The sequence below is a fragment of the Ranitomeya imitator genome, chromosome 2 (assembly GCF_032444005.1).
Source record: "Ranitomeya imitator isolate aRanImi1 chromosome 2, aRanImi1.pri, whole genome shotgun sequence".
Classification (NCBI taxonomy): domain Eukaryota; kingdom Metazoa; phylum Chordata; class Amphibia; order Anura; family Dendrobatidae; genus Ranitomeya; species Ranitomeya imitator.
Genome location: NC_091283.1, coordinates 104,880,417 through 104,897,302, shown reverse-complemented (window position 1 = coordinate 104,897,302; position 16,886 = coordinate 104,880,417). Strand labels below are relative to the sequence as shown.

The following is a 16,886-nucleotide window of genomic DNA, read 5'->3' as shown; positions in this document are numbered from 1 at the left end:
GTTAATAGCGGCGGGTGGATCACAATTCCACCCGCCGCTATTGCGGGCACATGTCAGCTGTACAAAACAGCCGACATATCCCGACTTTGATGCGGGCTCATCGTCGGAGCCCGCATCAAAGCAGGGGATCTGACATTGGACGTACTATCCCGTCCGATGGCAGAAAGGGGTTAAAACGTTCTAAGTTATGAAGGCCAAATAATTCAAAACTGGTCTGCTATTATCATGGTACTGAAACCATCTGAGGTATGGAGGAATTCAGATTACTGGATGCAAGAAGCAGAAGACGTGACAATTTAAAAAAGACAAATCGCATAGTCTGTAGACATCGGTCATTGCTGGATTGACAACCAACCTGTTTTCTCAGAGTTGTACATTGGGCTAGGAGTGGCCAGCCTCCCCGGGCCTGGAGATGCACTCGCTGAAGGGGCTTTGCTTTGCTCATTATTTCGATCTGTCTGCGTGCAGCAATCTCTGCTACCAGTCTTTGAATGTCCAGAAAGTTGTGGTGTGGATGGAAGTACAGGAGAAGGAGTGGATGAGATGGACTCCGCTCGATATTCTGTCCCTAGCAGAACACCTAAAAAAGAATAAACACCATATATTTAAGAAATAACTCAACATTATATATATTATACACCCTTTGCTTTTTCTATTATGAATTATAGTTTTGCCTATGTCTATAAAAAAAAAATTCTAGACCTAAAAAAATGAAGTCAATATTTATTTTTATAGAGACGAACCACTAAATATCTTTCTTTAAAAAAAATACTCAAAAATCACCGGAATAAATGTGTGGGCAGGATTACTAACGATGCCATTCATAGAGGAGAGTGAGATGGAAAACAGTATGAAATACACAAAGCATTGGCACAACGTGGAGAAAGCTACGGCTGTACATATGGATTCACATTTATTGATAATGTATATAGTATTGGATCATACCCAAACTGCCTTTCCAGCTTTTGTCCTCTCGCTTTTCCTCCATGATGGGCGTGCTGCTGAGTGTAGAAGAGTGAGAGAGTAGTCCAGAGCTTGCATTGGAGATAGACATTAAGGACTTTGATGGGCGCATGGAAGATGGTTGATCTGTCTTGTTGGGATCTTTTCGAGAACGTTGTTGAAGCACCTTAATCATGGCGTCCTTCTCAATTATCTGAGCATGCAGAGTCTTTATCCTGGCACAGATAAAAGAGAGACATGTTTACATTTAAACTTGGATCAATTAAATCTCGTTAAATCTCAACAGAACTGTGAAGATCTTAATTCTGACACCTGCTGCTTAGAAATGTTGCATGGTGGATTCACCGCAACATCATAACTTCTGCTGTCTTGTCAGTCCACTGTCCGCCAAACAAAGATAAAATTGTGAATTCTCTAGGGAAACTGACAATGAGATGTTCCACCGGTGTACCTGCTTCTGTTTGCCGGTTACTAAAGGTACCTTCACACATAACGATATTGTTAACGATATCGTTGCTATTTGTGACGTAGCAACGATATCGTTAATGAAATCGTTATGTGTGACAGCGACCAACGATCAGGCCCCTGCTGGGAGATCGTTGGTCGCTGAATAAAGTCCAGAACTTTATTTCGTCGCTGGACTCCTGCTGACATCGCTGGATCGGCGTGTGTGACACCGATCCAGCGATGTCTTCACTGGTAACCAGGGTAAACATCGGGTAACTAAGCGCAGGGCCGCGCTTAGTAACCCGATGTTTACCCTGGTTACCATGCTAAAAGTAAAAAAAAAACAAACACTAGATACTTACCTACCGCTGTCTGTCCCCCGGCGCTGTGCTCTGTTCTCCTCCTGTACTGGCTGTGAGCCGGAAAGCAGAGCGGTGACGTCACCGCTCTGCTTTCCGGCTCCCAGCCAGTACAGGAGGAGAGCAGAGAAGCAGAGCGCAGCGCTGGAGGACAGACGGCTGTAGGTAAGTATCTAGTGTTTGTTTTTTTTTTACTTTTAGCATGGTAACCAGACTCATGGCAAAACTCGTCTTATTTTAGAAATCTCCCAATAAATCAGAAGAAAGAAGGTGTTATGCACTAATCTACATTTACAGTATGTGACCCATTTGCTCGGAATAGGCAGGTTCATCATAGATTTATATTTGGAAGCAAATTGGAATGTTAAGAAAACATCAGCTACATCAGTCATCTAGTGGTCTCAGATAATCCAATGTTTCATGAGCATTATGAAACCAAAAAGGTATTCAGAATCATGACACCTTAGATCTCACCTTCCTTCCATATCTACACATCTTCTATTGGCTAAAAGTATCTCTTCTTCTTCCTTCTGGATACGGGCCTCCAGGGTGATATCAAAGCTGGCACTGGGAGAATGGCTTATTGAACTGGTGTCCCTGGAATAAGATATGTAAATGGCATAGAAGTTAGGACACAAGACACAAGCAAAATAAGTCATGGTCAATACGGTGGTATTTCCTGATGAAGGGGGCATGTGACCCCTGAAACGCGTTGAATAAAACCACTGTGAATCAACTACAGGTCCTTCTCAAAAAATTAGCATATAGTGTTAAATTTCATTATTTACCATAATGTAATGATTACAATTAAACTTTCATATATTATAGATTCATTATCCACCAACTGAAATTTGTCAGGTCTTTTATTGTTTTAATACTGATGATTTTGGCATACAACTCCCAAAAAACCTGTCTCAATAAATTAGCATATCAAGAAAAGGTTCTCTAAACGACCTATTACCCTAATCTTCTGAATCAACTAATTAACTCTAAACACATGCAAAAGATACCTGAGGCTTTTATAAACTCCCTGCCTGGTTCATTACTCAAAACCCCCATCATGGATAAGACTAGCGACCTGACAGATGTCAAGAAGGCCATCATTGACACCCTCAAGCAAGAGGGTAAGACCCAGAAAGAAATTTCTCAACAAATAGGCTGTTCCCAGAGTGCTGTATCAAGGCACCTCAATGGTAAGTCTGTTGGAAGGAAACAATGTGGCAGAAAACGCTGTACAACGAGAAGAGGAGACCGGACCCTGAGGAAGATTGTGGAGAAGGACCGATTCCAGACCTTGGGGAACCTGAGGAAGCAGTGGACTGAGTCTGGTGTGGAAACATCCAGAGCCACCGTGCACAGGCGTGTTCAGGAAATGGGCTACAGGTGCCGCATTCCCCAGGTAAAGCCACTTTTGAACCATAAACAGCGGCAGAGGCGCCTGACCTGGGCTACAGAGAAGCAGCACTGGACTGTTGCTAAGTGGTCCCAAGTACTTTTTTCTGATGAAAGCAAATTTTGCATGTCATTCGGAAATCAAGGTGCCAGAGTCTGGAGGAAGACTGGGGAGAAGGAAATGCCAAAATGCCTGAAGTCCAGTGTCAAGTACCCACAGTCAGTGATGGTGTGGGGTGCCATGTCAGCTGCTGGTGTTGGTCCACTGTGTTTCATCAAGGGCAGGGTCAATGCAGCTAGCTATCAGGAGATTTTGGAGCACTTCATGCTTCCATCGGCTGAAATGCTTTATGGAGATGAAGATTTCATTTTTCAGCACGACCTGGCACCTGCTCACAGTGCCAAAACCACTGGTAAATGGTTTACTGACCATGGTATTACTGTGCTCAATTGGCCTGCCAACTCTCCTGACCTGAACCCCATAGAGAATCTGTGGGATATTGTGAAGAGAAAGTTGAGAGACGCAAGACCCAACACTCTGGATGAGCTTAAGGCCGCTATTGAAGCATCCTGGGCCTCCATAACATCTCAGCAGTGTCACAGGCTGATTGCCTCCATGCCACGCCGCATTGAAGCAGTCATTTCTGCCAAAGGATTCCCGACCAAGTATTGAGTGCATAACTGAACATTATTATTTGATGTTTTTTTTGTTTGTTATTAAAAAACACTTTTATTTGATTGGATGGGTGAAATATGCTAATTTATTGAGACAGGTTTTTTGGGTTATCAGGAGTTGTATGCCAAAATTATCAGTATTAAAACAATAAAAGACCTGACAAATTTCAGTTGGTGGATAATAAATCTATAATATATGAAAGTTTAATTGTAATCATTACATTATGGTAAATAATGAAATTTAACACTATATGCTAATTTTTTGAGAAGGACCTGTATACTCTCCTGAAATTCATCTTAGCGGCAGCGCAGAATGTTAACTACAAATCTCCCTTTGAAGACATGGTCAATACAAAGGCATTTCGTAGCACTTATAACACTTAATGTGTAACTGCACTTCCACAAAACATTTGACATATCAGAGACATGTCAGAAGCTGTGATCGGTGGAGGTTTAGCTGCCGAGCTGCAAACGGAGGATCGCTAAAAAAAATTGCGGGAAAAGTCGAGCAATGTTCTCCGCAGACACTGAAGAAAGGCTCAAGAAAATGTACGAGCCAGTCCTTAGTCAGAACAGTGCTCGGTGGATTGATGCTGCTCCCTAGTTTTAGCAGTGGAGAGCTCAGCAACCAAAACTTCTGAAATGTGAAAATGCAGTTATACTTTAAAGGGCTCTCACACGAGTGAATAACTCGAATGAGTGCTATCTAATGTTTTGTTGAATCGCACTCGGACCAATGTTATGCTATGGGGCAGTGAAAATCTCCAATTTTTTCCAATTCAGCATGAGAAAAAACAATGGCAGCATGATGTGAGTGGCTCCACACGTACCCATACAAGACTCTGGGTGCATGTAAAACACTGGACTGCATGCAGATGTCATGGAATGGAAAAAAATGGAGAAATTAAGTTCCCCATGTTCTCTGCACCTGTTATACGATTTTCTCATGCGAGAGAATCTTATCAAGCTCTGATCAGAGTATCATGATCATAATCGATCCTATTCTCGCGGCATGAGCAAGCCCTAAGTGTAAGTGTAGAAATGCCCTTTCCAAAATCGTACATGGATAAAATAATCCATCAGGCTATGGGGGGGTGAAAGGAACCAAAAAGCACTCTAATGAAAGACTATTTTTTTAAGAAGTCATACTCCTATACTTAAAAAGATAAGTTTTTTAAGATCACATGGTTATCACATATTTAACAAAAAGAAATCGGAATAATTATAATGTCGTTTGCTTCCAAGACACAATAAATCAGCATGAACATTCAATTCCATTATGTGAGCGAAAAATTGTAGAGCACGAGAAGGGAAAAGCTATGCAGAACACAACTTAAAAAAGTGTGGTAATGTGGACCAAGGTTGAGCAGGATTTCTAGCCATCACCCAGAAAATACAGCGCTGCATTATACTATCCAAATTACTAAGTTAGTTTTCCAATTTTCTGATTTTAACATTGCTCTCATTCAGTGACAGTGTTGGGAATGTTGTGTCTGTCAGATTTTTTTTCTTAACTTCTAAACCACCATTTTGTGATCACAAACCCACATTCTGAGGCCATATTTATCAGTTATGACATGGAATTTACAGTTACTCTGACTTTCCATGGAAGCTAGGCAAGGGTTAAAGGACTAGTCCTGCCTGCTCACTTCTGCATTGAGAAGTACAAGGGCAGATGATATCAAGGCTCTTGGGTTTCGGGAGGTATCAATAGGTGTGACGTCACCTGCAACACTCACTTGTCAATGAGGAAGAGATGAGAGCAGGTCTAGCCCTTAAAGTTGTAGGTTTTACAGCAGAACGGTAATGAGATTTTCACACAAAATAAATATCAATAAAAAAATCGGACTTGTATTTGCTCAAAATATCCGGTCATACCTGTCTTTTTTTCCCTACGGATTTGCAGTTTAAACTACGACTGGTCTACACAGGGATTAGCCCCACTATCCAGGACAGTTTGGGAAGAATTCACCCCATTAAGAGACATGTCAGTTACTGAGGGGTTTCGGGAAAAAAATAAATTGAGAATTGTGAAAACCGCGACTGTATGTAAAGCAATGTAGCACATCGATTTAAAACAACAGGGCATAATTTGAGCCACCTCCAATTTTCCACTACAAAATCTTTGCGCAAAAACTGTATGAACAGGATACAATATAGCTTGCAAAAAAACACAGAATGTTTCTTATGTAACCTAGTGATTCCCTTCCTGTCTTCATACAGCTTATGCCGTGAAAGTAAAATTCTGGTGATCCTCACTGCTGCTCGATGACACTTACGGAAGATGGATATTTATTGCAGAGAGTGAACTCAATGAGGCAGTTTTGTAAGGTGTGAAAAAGTTTCAAAGTTTTCCCCCTACAAAAAGGTTGGGATGGGCGACAACTAGTGACAGTCACTATATAGAATTGACTAGTATTCGTGAATATTGTGCAAATATCTTGCAGAAAGTTCGGCAAGAGCGCATACAGTTAAGTCATTTGCTTACACCAGCTGGCTCAGAACCCAGATATGCAGTTTTACAACTTTCAGCTCTTCAAACAGCCATGTCCCTGAAATAACTAGTGAATTCCAACACTGAGTCCTGAGAAGAGCACACCAGCAGATAAGATAAGGGCAGAATGCACAGCACACCAAAGAGCCATCTATAGGGTCTAAGCAATTTTTCACTACATCAGCGCATACTTGGATTTGCAGGCTGACCATTAAGTAACCTACACCATGACAATAACAAGCTTCTTTATAGTGAAAAGTGCAGGGTAAAATGTTACCCAAAGAAGGAAAATGCAGCATTGCGCAACGTGTTCAGTTGTGCCCATCTCTAGTTAATACTCAATTTATAATGAAGATATAACCAATCTAACCTTTCCAATGCAACTACCGTATATTAAAAGTTTTCAGCTTCCACATTGAGTTCTTCATTACATCTGAATGTACACCAGCAGAAAAAAGTATGGCTAAGGTTACACAAAAAGGTTAAGGAATAGTGATGAGCGAGCATGCTCAGATAACGGGTTATCGGAGCATGCTCATGTGTTATCCGAGTATCTTTGGGCATGCTCAGATAATGTATTAGTGTCCCTGCGGCTGCATGTTTTGCGGCGATAGAAAGCTGTCAACAGGAGGGGATTGTCTGTTTGTTTGGCAATCCCGCATGTGGTGCAACTGTCTACCGCCGCAAAACATGCATCCACAAGGACCCGAATATATTATCCCAGCACTCCCAAAATACTCAGATGTGATCAGAGTATATTCACTTATCACTATTAAGGAAGTAAGATGATTAACTTAAAGGGGTTGCCCAAGTCTATTTTATTTTTCTTTTTTTTTTTTTACAATGGGTCTAAAAAACTGACAGATAATTGCTATCAGAAGCATCTACCTGTCTGTTCTACCCAGCCCTGGCTCAGAGTAGTCACCATCCGCTCCTGACAGCGATTCAGCTGCTCCATGTCAACACAGTAGCTCTTCCTTTTCCAAGCTGCTATGTCGACAGGGCATGACTGTAGACGTCATGCTGATTGACAGTCCACTTCCCGCAGTTAGGCAGCAGAGCGCTAGCTGTCAATCAAGCATTATCTCAGTAGTCACATCCCATCAACAGAGCAGAACCGAAGATAAGCCGCTACTCCTGAGATGTGACATCAGTGAAAGCTGCTTAATCGCTGGTATGAGCAGTATGGGACTGCTCCATGCTAGCAGAGTTCGGCACCAGGCATGAAGGGCAGGTAGTAAGCAACCACCTGCTTCTAAGCTCTTAGGTCTGTACTAAAAAAAAAAAATAGTCCTGAATAAAAACTTTAATAGGGAACCAGTCATGTTGAAAACTATATTTACATTTACATTTTATAGGGGCAATCTGCAGGTAAATAGTGTTAAATCATGCCTGTGTCTTACTGGAGCAGTGACTTCAAGAAAATGAACTTCTATCCTCCCTGCAGCCACCCGCATCTAGTCCTAGGTGGGTGCAGGGGGCTGTTACAGTGACCATGTACTTTTTGGTGAGCAGCAGCTGTAATCACTCAACCGGCACTTTAATTGACAGCCTACTCTGCACATACTCGCTGTGGAGTGGGCTGTCAATCAATATGCCGAGGAGTGATTACAACCGTCGCTTACCGTGTAGTGAATGGTAACTGTAATAGTCCCCTGCTCTCCCCCTATGACTGATTGCGAGAAGTCGCAGGGAAGATATAGGTTCATTTTTTTCTCTGTAGCTGAACTCCCAGTAAGGCAGGCAGGCAAGATTTGAACGCTATTTGCCTGCAGATTACCCCTATACTTGCAAGTAAATAGAATTTACTGACATGTCAGGTTCCATTTAAAAAAAAAAAAAGGGGGGGGATAATAATTAACAATATGTCCACAAAATATCAGTCACCTCTGAGCAGCCACAGTAGCAGCAGCATCCAGTGCGAATTGTCTCATTACGCTCTCCTCCAAATACTTCTGCTCCCACTTGGTCATGTCTGCTTCCAGAGCCAGTACCCTCTCTTCTTTCTCTCGGAGAAGCTCCATTAGGGCGGCAGCATTATACTCAGAAACACTGGTAGACTGAGTATTTCCTTGGCGCTGTAACAAATATTAACTTGTGTAAGTTTGACTTAATATGGACAACAGGACACTATAGCTTCCATAGTTGTGCAGCATCTTCAGCCATAGAGGCATCAATATTACATAAAGTTACAAAAATTATGCTTCAACCAAAGCCAAATATCTCATATTAAAATGTTTACTGTGTGGTTTCCTCCAACACTCCAAAGACATATTGATAGGGAATGTAGATTGTGAACCCCAATGGTGACAGCGATGATAATGTCTGTAGAGCGCTGCGGAAGTAATGGCGCTATACAAGTGAGTAAAAGTAAATAAAATTCAGCACCGAAGAAGAGGTTCAATTAATCCACAACTTTATTCAGTTAGGTTAAAAATATGTCATAAATGCACTATTCAACAGCAGCCTGACACACTTTGAGAGAGGACACCCCTGGGGACTAGCACACACCTAGACATAATACCCTTAGAATTTTTGACCTGACTGAACAAATTAAACTTCTTGTCCGATTCCAGATTTTACCCTTTGTATTCGAAAAATAATGGAATACCTTAAAGGGGGCTGAAAACCTTCATGTCAGACCCAATTTCTTCTCATTTCTTAGAGTTGCAGCCTTTCTTGTAGCCCCCGTTTTACCCATAACGCCGATGTGTAACAGTAGATACTCATGACTTCCACGATTCACCCACGTGAACCACTACCCCAGCTGCATCCTTTTTTATGTCTGCTCTGAAAGCGTTCGGCGCACAAACAGATAAAGCACCATTATGCTGCCTTTATCTGCACACGAGCTGAACATTTAGTTCCAGCACAGAAAAAGATGAAAAGATTGAATAAATCACATGGAGCCATGAGTGTCTTTTCCTTACACGCTGATGCAATGGAATGCATTGGGGTAAGAAATCGGGGAGTAGGTAAGGGTCTACCATGCCAGTACACACAAGTTTAGGACAACTTTGCAAAATGGTCAACTCCTCTAAATGACCACAAGGTGGGCTCCCAGTTTGGCCAAAGTAACACTTTGACATTACATAGGATGGACACACTAAAATATAAAGCAGCATTGAGTAGACATAATAGTATAATGTTTGGGAAACCAGAACAATGAAGCATTGATAGAGAGAAGAGACTCTCCACATGTTAGCATACAAGACACTGGGAACTCCGCGGACAAGTCCAGTCCTTGAAAGAGCAGCAGGAGAGGAGCAGGATTAGGTTTTCCTTCTGGACACAATACACAAGACGATTGTTGTGCTGGCTCTCTCAGTCTGCAGGAGCTGCTGACCATAGTTCACCCTTGCTAGTTTTTGCAGGACTCTTGGAAGGCTGGGGGTTTGCAATGACCTGACTGTGCAAATAATTTAGTAGTAATGTGCACACACAGCACTTTGCTCCAGCCAAAGAAAGAACTAAATTTATACCGGCTATTTCTGGGGCGTCTGTCGGTCTGCTATATGAAGGCCAATGTATATTTAATGTGCGCGTGGATTATGATAATAACATAAATACAAAGGGGAACATTCAGAAAAGCTGAAAAAACACAAACAATTTAAAAGCTAACCAGTAGCATTCTGAAAACTGGTAACACCGCTCTTATCACAGTTTTACTAAACTTGTACCAAACATAATCCAGACACCCTGCACCACTGAGTTACTGCAAGCCCATCAAAAAATAAGGATATTTACAGTTCTTTTCACTGCACCATACTTGTACAGTACTTGGGAAGTGTGGTTGGGTAACGGATACAGATCATCAGCTAGACCGTTATCTCATTATCATCAGCCTTTTACATGTGCCTTTAAAGCAGAGCAGTTATCCACTACTCCGACACCCTTTCTTATAGGCAATTCTCCCCAATGTAAAATTTAAAAAAATAACGCCAGTGAGATACTCCCCTGATGCATCGGTGCCACTCCAGTAAAGTCATTGCCGGGTTTCCAGTTACTCACTTGACATTGTTATGTGAAGGCTGCAGACAATCAGAGGCCGCTAATGTGCTGCAGTTCTCACACTTCCATTGGACATCAGAGTTTGATCTTGAGGGATGTCTGAGTGATGCAGCCCATTAGAGACCACCGATTGTCTGCAGGCCTCACAGGATCGTGACTCCACTGGTGGCTATTGCGGGCACATGTCAGCTATTCAAAACAGCTAACATGTCCCCGGAAAGATGTAGGCTCACCACCTGAGCCCACATCAAAGGGAGTCCGACATGGGCATAAATGTACGCCCGATATAGGAAATGAGTTAAAATCCGAAATGTTGGCCTACTGAAATGTATGTTCAATAAATGCACTCCATACTTGGTCGGGGCACCTTTTGCATCAATTATTGCATCAATACGATGTGGCATGGAGGCGATCAGCCTGTAGAACTGCTGAGGTGTTATGGAAGCCCAGGTTGCTTTGATAGCAGCCTTCAGCTCGTCTGCATTGTTGAGTCTGTTGACTCATCTTCCTCTTGACAATACCCCATAGATTCTCTATGGGGTTAAGATCAGGCGAGTATGCTGGCCAATCAAGCATAGTGATACTGTTGTTTTTAAACCAGGTATTGGTACTTTTGGCAGTGTGGACAAGTGCCAATTTCTGCTGGAGAATGAAATTTCCATCTCCAATAAGCTTGTTGACAGAGGGAAGCATAAAATGCTCTAAAATTTCCTGCAGACGGCTGTGCTGACTTTGGTCTTGATAAACCACAGAGGACTTACACCAGCAGATGACATGGCTCCCCAAACCATCACGGATTGCGGAAACTTCACAATAGTCCTCAAGCAGCTTGGATTATGTGCCTCTGCACTCTTCCTCCAGACTCTAGGACCTTAATTTCCAAATGAAATGCAAAATTTACTTTCATCTGAAAACAGATCATCACAGTGGGTGCAAGACACAGTGGCTTGTACGCCTCCAGGTCTCTGTGTAACCATTAGATGACCAGATGTTGATCTGGGGGTGCTTCAGCAAGGCTGGAATTGGGCAGCTTAATCTTTGCGAAGGACCTATGATTCAAGGTGCATACAAGGTTAACCTGGAAAAACAGTTGATTCCTTCTGCTCAGAAAAAGTTCCCCAACTCTGAGGACTGTTTTTTCCCAGCAGGACAATGTGCCATGCCACACAGCTAGATCAATCAAGGTGTGGATGAAGGACCACCACATCAAATTCTGACATGGCCAGCCCAATCTCCACACCTGAACCCCATTGAAAACCTCTGGAATGTAATCAAGAAAAAGATGGATAGTCACAAGCCATCAAACAAAGAAGAATTGCTTAAATTTTTGTACCAGGAGTGGCATAAGGTCACCCAAAAGCAGTGTGAAAGACTGGTGGAAAGCATGCCAAGACGCATGAAAGCTATGATTAAAAATCATGGTTCCACAAAATATTGATGTCTGAACTCTTCCCGAGTTAAAATAATAGTATTGTTGTTTCTAAATGATAATAAATTTTTTTTTCAGCATTATTTGAGGTCTGCAATTAATGCATTTTTTGTTATTTTGACCATTTCTCATTTTCAGAAAATAAATACAAAATTTATTGCTTGGAACTTAGGAGACATGTTGTCAGTAGTTTATAGAATAAAAGAACAATTTACATTTTACTGAAAAATATACAGTACAGACCAAAAGTTTGGACACACCTTCTCATTTAAAGATTTTTCTGTATTTTCATGACTATGAAAATTGTACATTAACACTTAAGGCATCAAAACTTTGAATTAACACATGAGGAATTATATACTTTAACACTTTTTTTTAAACTTTTTTAACAACTGAAATTGTGTCTTATATTCTAGGTTCTTCAAAGTAGCTACCTTTTGCTTTGATGACTGCTTTGCACACTCTTGGCATTCTCTTGATGAGCTTCAAGAGGTAGTCACCGGGAATGGTTTTCACTTCACAGGTGTGCCCTGACAGGTTTAATAAGTGGGATTTCTTCCCTTATAAATGGGATTGGGACCATCAGTTGTGTTGTGCAGAAGTCTGCTGGATACACAGCTGATAGTCCTACTGAATAGACTGTTAGAATTTGTATTATGGCAGGAAAAAAGCAGCTAGGTAAAGAAAAACGAGTGGCCATTATTACTTTAAGAAATGAGGGTCAGTCAATCCGAAAAATTGGGAAAACTTTGAAAGTGTCCCCAAGTGCAGTGGCAAAAACCATCAATCGCTACAAAGACACTGGCTCACATGAGGACCGCCCCAGGAAAGGAAGACCAAGAGTCACCTCTGCTTCTGAGGATAAGTTTATCCGAGTCACCAGCCTCAGAAATCGCAGGTTAACAGCAGCTCAGATTAGAGACCAGGTCAATGCCACCCAGAGTTCTAGCAGCAGACACATCTCTACTACAACTGTTCAGAGGAGACTTTGTGCAGCAGGCCTTCATGGTAAAATAGCTGCTAGGAAACCACTGTAAGGACAGGCAACAAGCAGAAGAGACTTGTTTGGGCTAAAGAACACAAGGAATTGACATTAGACCAGTGGAAATTTGTGCTTTGGTCTGAGGAGTCCAAATTTGAGATCTTTGGTTCCAATCACCGTGTATTTGTGCAATGCAGAAAAGGTGAACGGATGGACTCTAAATGCCTGGTTCCCACCGTGAAGCATGGAGGAGGAGGTGTGATGGTGTGGGGGTTCTTTGCTGGTGACACTGTTGGGGATTTATTCAAAACTGAAGGCATCCCGGACCAGCATGGCTACCACAGCATCTTACAGCGGCATGCTATTCCATCCGGTTTGCGTTTAGTTGGACCATCTTTTATTTTTCAACAGGACAATGATCCCAAACACACCTCCAGGATGTGTAAGGGCTATTTGACTAAGAATGAGAGTGATGGGGTGCTACGCCAGATGACCAAGCCTCCACAGTCACCAGACCTGAACCCAATCGAGATGGTTTGGGGTGAGCTGGACCGCAGAGTGAAGGCAAAAGGGCCAACAAGTGCTAAGCATCTTTGGGAACTCCTTCAAGATTGTTGGAAGACCAATCCCGGTGACTACGGTACCTCTTGAAGCTCATCAAGAGAATGCCAAGAGTATGCAAAGCAGTCATCAAAGCAAAAGGTGGCTACTTTGAAGAACCTGGAATATAAGACATAATTTCAGTTGTTTGACATTTTTTTGTTAAGTATATCATTCCACATGTGTTAATTCATAGTTTTGATGCCTTCAGTGTGAATGTACAATTTTCATAGTCATGAAAATACAGAAAAATCTTTAAATGAGAACGTGTCCAAACTTTTGGTCTGTACTGTACCTATAAAGAGGAAAAAATCAGACAAACTGAACATTTTGCAGTGGTCTCTTAATTTTTGCCAGTGCTATATATTATATATATAATATACTCACACACACACACACATTGCCCAGACATAGTAACTAACTGCCATCCCCGCTCCCCACTCACCATCCCGCTCTCTCCCTCCGAAACCCGGCTCTCCACCCGCTGTCCCACATTCTCCCTCAGCAGCCCCGCTCTCCATCCACTGTCCCACTCTCTCCCTCAGCAGCCCCACTTTCGCTCCGCAGCCCCGCTCTCTCCCTTCACAGCCCCGCTCTACTGTTCCCAATGTGTCTCTCTCTGCAGTGGTGGTGAGGTTCCAGGACTCCTTCTGACTGCGGGACCATTTCCCATCAAGCCTTTCGTGCCTCTCATTTTCCCTCTCACGCCTCTCGTTTCCCCCCTCACGCCTCTCATTTCCCCCCTCACGCCTCTCATTTCCCCCCTCACGCCTCTCATTTTCCCCCCTCACACTGCACAACTGTCTGTTCCCGTTGGGTCTCACTCTCCAGCGGCAGAAAGGCTCCAGGACTCCTTCTGACTGCCGGGATCCGGAATCGAGTATAACGGATATCAATGCTGAGCCTGCGCCTGCCGCCAGGGAGGAAAAAGAATGCCGGGGACCACACCGTGGATATCTGCTGAGGAGGTGCGCGGTCAGATGGCCCTGCTATACTGAGACTGGGGAAGCCCACTGGGGTTTCCCCAAACCAAAGAGAACTGGGAGGGAGGAGGAGCTTTATTGAGATGAAACCCCCACCGGGGGAACAATGAGAGAAGATGCAGGGAGAAAGGAGTATGTGAATGCCGCAATATAACTTAAATGACACTGGTGATTATTGTGACCCCAGTGTCTGGGAAGCCTCAAAGGCCTTTGCCAGTTCACCGGGGTCCGGGAGGAGATACCTGCCATATCGCTACTGTTTCCTCACCAGCAGAGGAGGGGACTTTGAGTGTGGCTATGTGGAGTGGGCGTGGCTTGATACATATACACACATACATACACTCAGCTTTATGTATATAGAGTTATATAATTTATTTAATTTTTGAGGTGCATTTAGAAAAAAAAAAAGACATGTGAATAGGTTAAAAGTTAACTATAACCTGTAAATAAGTGGTGTTCACAATAGAAATATAGAAATAATAAGAAGCAGCATAATGAAATGATGAAGAGCAGTAATCAAATGCAAAATTGTTCCTGTTGAACCAGGGAAAAGCGGGACACGAAATACCACAACCTCACTGGTAAATGTCTGCAATGACAACAGTTTGTATTAACTGAACCATTTCCATTTTAATTTATGTATTTAACCCCTATCTGACCTCGGACGGGATAGTACGTCCGAGGTCAGATCCCCTGCTTTGATGCAGGGCTCCGCGGTGAGCCCGCACCAAAGCCGGGACATGTCAGCTGTTTTGAACAGCTGACATGTGCCCGTAATAGGCGCGGGCAGAATCGCGATCTGCCCGCACCTATTAACTAGTTAAATGCCGCTGTCAAACGCAGACAGCGGCATTTAACTACCGCTTCCGGCCGGAAATGACGTCATCGCCGACCCCGTCACATGATCGGGGGTCGGCGATGCGTCTCCATTGTAACCATAGAGGTCCTTGAGACCTAAAGGGTTACTGATCGCCGGTGGCTGTGAGCGCCACCCTGTGGTCGGCGCTCACAGCACACCTCCATTTCTGCTACATAGCAGCGATCAGCAGATCGCTGCTATGTAGCAGAGGCGATCGCGTTGTGCCTGCTTCTAGCCTCCCATGGAGGCTATTGAAGCATGGCAAAAGTTAAAAAAAAAAAAGTTGAAAAAAATGTTAAAAAAATAAAAATAAATATAAAAGTTTAAATCACCCCCCTTTCGCCCCAATCAAAATAAATCAATAAAAAAAATATCAAATCTACACATATTTGGTATCGCCGCGCTCAGAATCGCCCGATCTATCAATTAAAAAAAAGCATTAACCTGATCGGTATACAGCGTAGCGGGAAAAAAATTCGAAACACCAGAATTACGTTTTTTTTTTTGGTCGCCGCGACATTGCTTTAAAATGCAATAACGGGCGATCAAAAGAACATATCTGCACCGAAATGCTATCATTAAAAACGTCATCTCGGCACGCAAAAAATAAGCCCTCAACCGACCCCAGATCACGAAAAATGGAGACGCTACGAGTATCGGAAAATGGCGCAATTTTTTTTTTTTTTTTTTTTTTAGCAAAGTTTGGAATTTTTTTTCACCACTTAGATAAAAAATAATCTAGTCATGTTAGGTGTCTACGAACTCGTACTGACCTGGAGAATCATAATGTCAGGTCAGTTTTAGCATTTAGTGAACCTAGCAAAAAAGCCAAACAAAAAACAAGTGTGGGACTGCACTTTTTTTGCAATTTCACCGCACTTGGAATTTTTTTCCCGTTTTCTAGTACACGACATGCTAAAACCAATGATGTCGTTCAAAAGTACAACTCGTCCCGCAAAAAATAAGCCCTCACATGGCCAAATTGACGGAAAAATAAAAAAGTTATGGCTCTGGGAAGGAGGGGAGTGAAAAACGAACACGGAAAAATGAAAAATCCCATGGTCATGAAGGGGTTAAAAAAAAAAAAGACCTGGATAAGAAAACTTAAGAAAAATAACATAGTAACATAGTTAGCAAGGCCGAAAAAAAGACATTTGTCCATCCAGTTCAGCCTATAATCCGTCAGAATAAATACCCAGATCTACGTCCTTCTAAAGAATGACAACCCCAATAGTGGTACCTGCTGCATTCGTAGAGACTCCAGTTCTCTTTCCAGCCTGGTGCGCAGTCGATGTTCCAGTTGTTCTCGCTTCTCACAGGCAGCCTGGAGCTGAGCCAAGGCCTGCTGCATCTTTTCTACTTTGTCAACATAAACCTGCTTCTTCTTCAACTAGAAATGAGATGAGAAGTGTGGCATTAACAAAAGTCCCTTTGTGAAGTTCAGGTGTCTACATCAATGGCCGTCAGCCAGTGATTTCTTCACCATTAACTACCTGAAGGTACAATTTCTATATACCCCGTTATTTTACAGTTAACACTTACATAAAAAAAAGTCTTTGCCCTTTTATATCAATTCATAAATTAAAAAAGTTACTTTTTCCAAAGGAAATAAACAGATTATTCTCTAGTGTTGGGTAAGTTCTAACCCAGTGATATTTGTTGGAGCACCCATAATGAAGGACAGGATTGGAA

At 42.5% G+C, this 16,886-nt stretch overlaps 1 protein-coding gene across 1 annotated transcript in view; it reads right to left on the bottom strand.

Moving 5' to 3' along the window:
• Nucleotides 1-16,886, bottom strand: part of AMOT (angiomotin) — a 68,932-nt gene that overhangs the window by 7,375 nt on the left and 44,671 nt on the right. The window contains exons 8-12 of the mRNA XM_069747113.1: nucleotides 16,435-16,584; nucleotides 8,218-8,408; nucleotides 2,244-2,366; nucleotides 946-1,178; nucleotides 356-580 (exon numbers count right to left, since the gene is read on the bottom strand). Of these exons, the coding sequence (XP_069603214.1) occupies nucleotides 356-580; nucleotides 946-1,178; nucleotides 2,244-2,366; nucleotides 8,218-8,408; nucleotides 16,435-16,584 (922 nt within the window). The remainder of the gene's footprint in view (nucleotides 1-355; nucleotides 581-945; nucleotides 1,179-2,243; nucleotides 2,367-8,217; nucleotides 8,409-16,434; nucleotides 16,585-16,886) is intronic.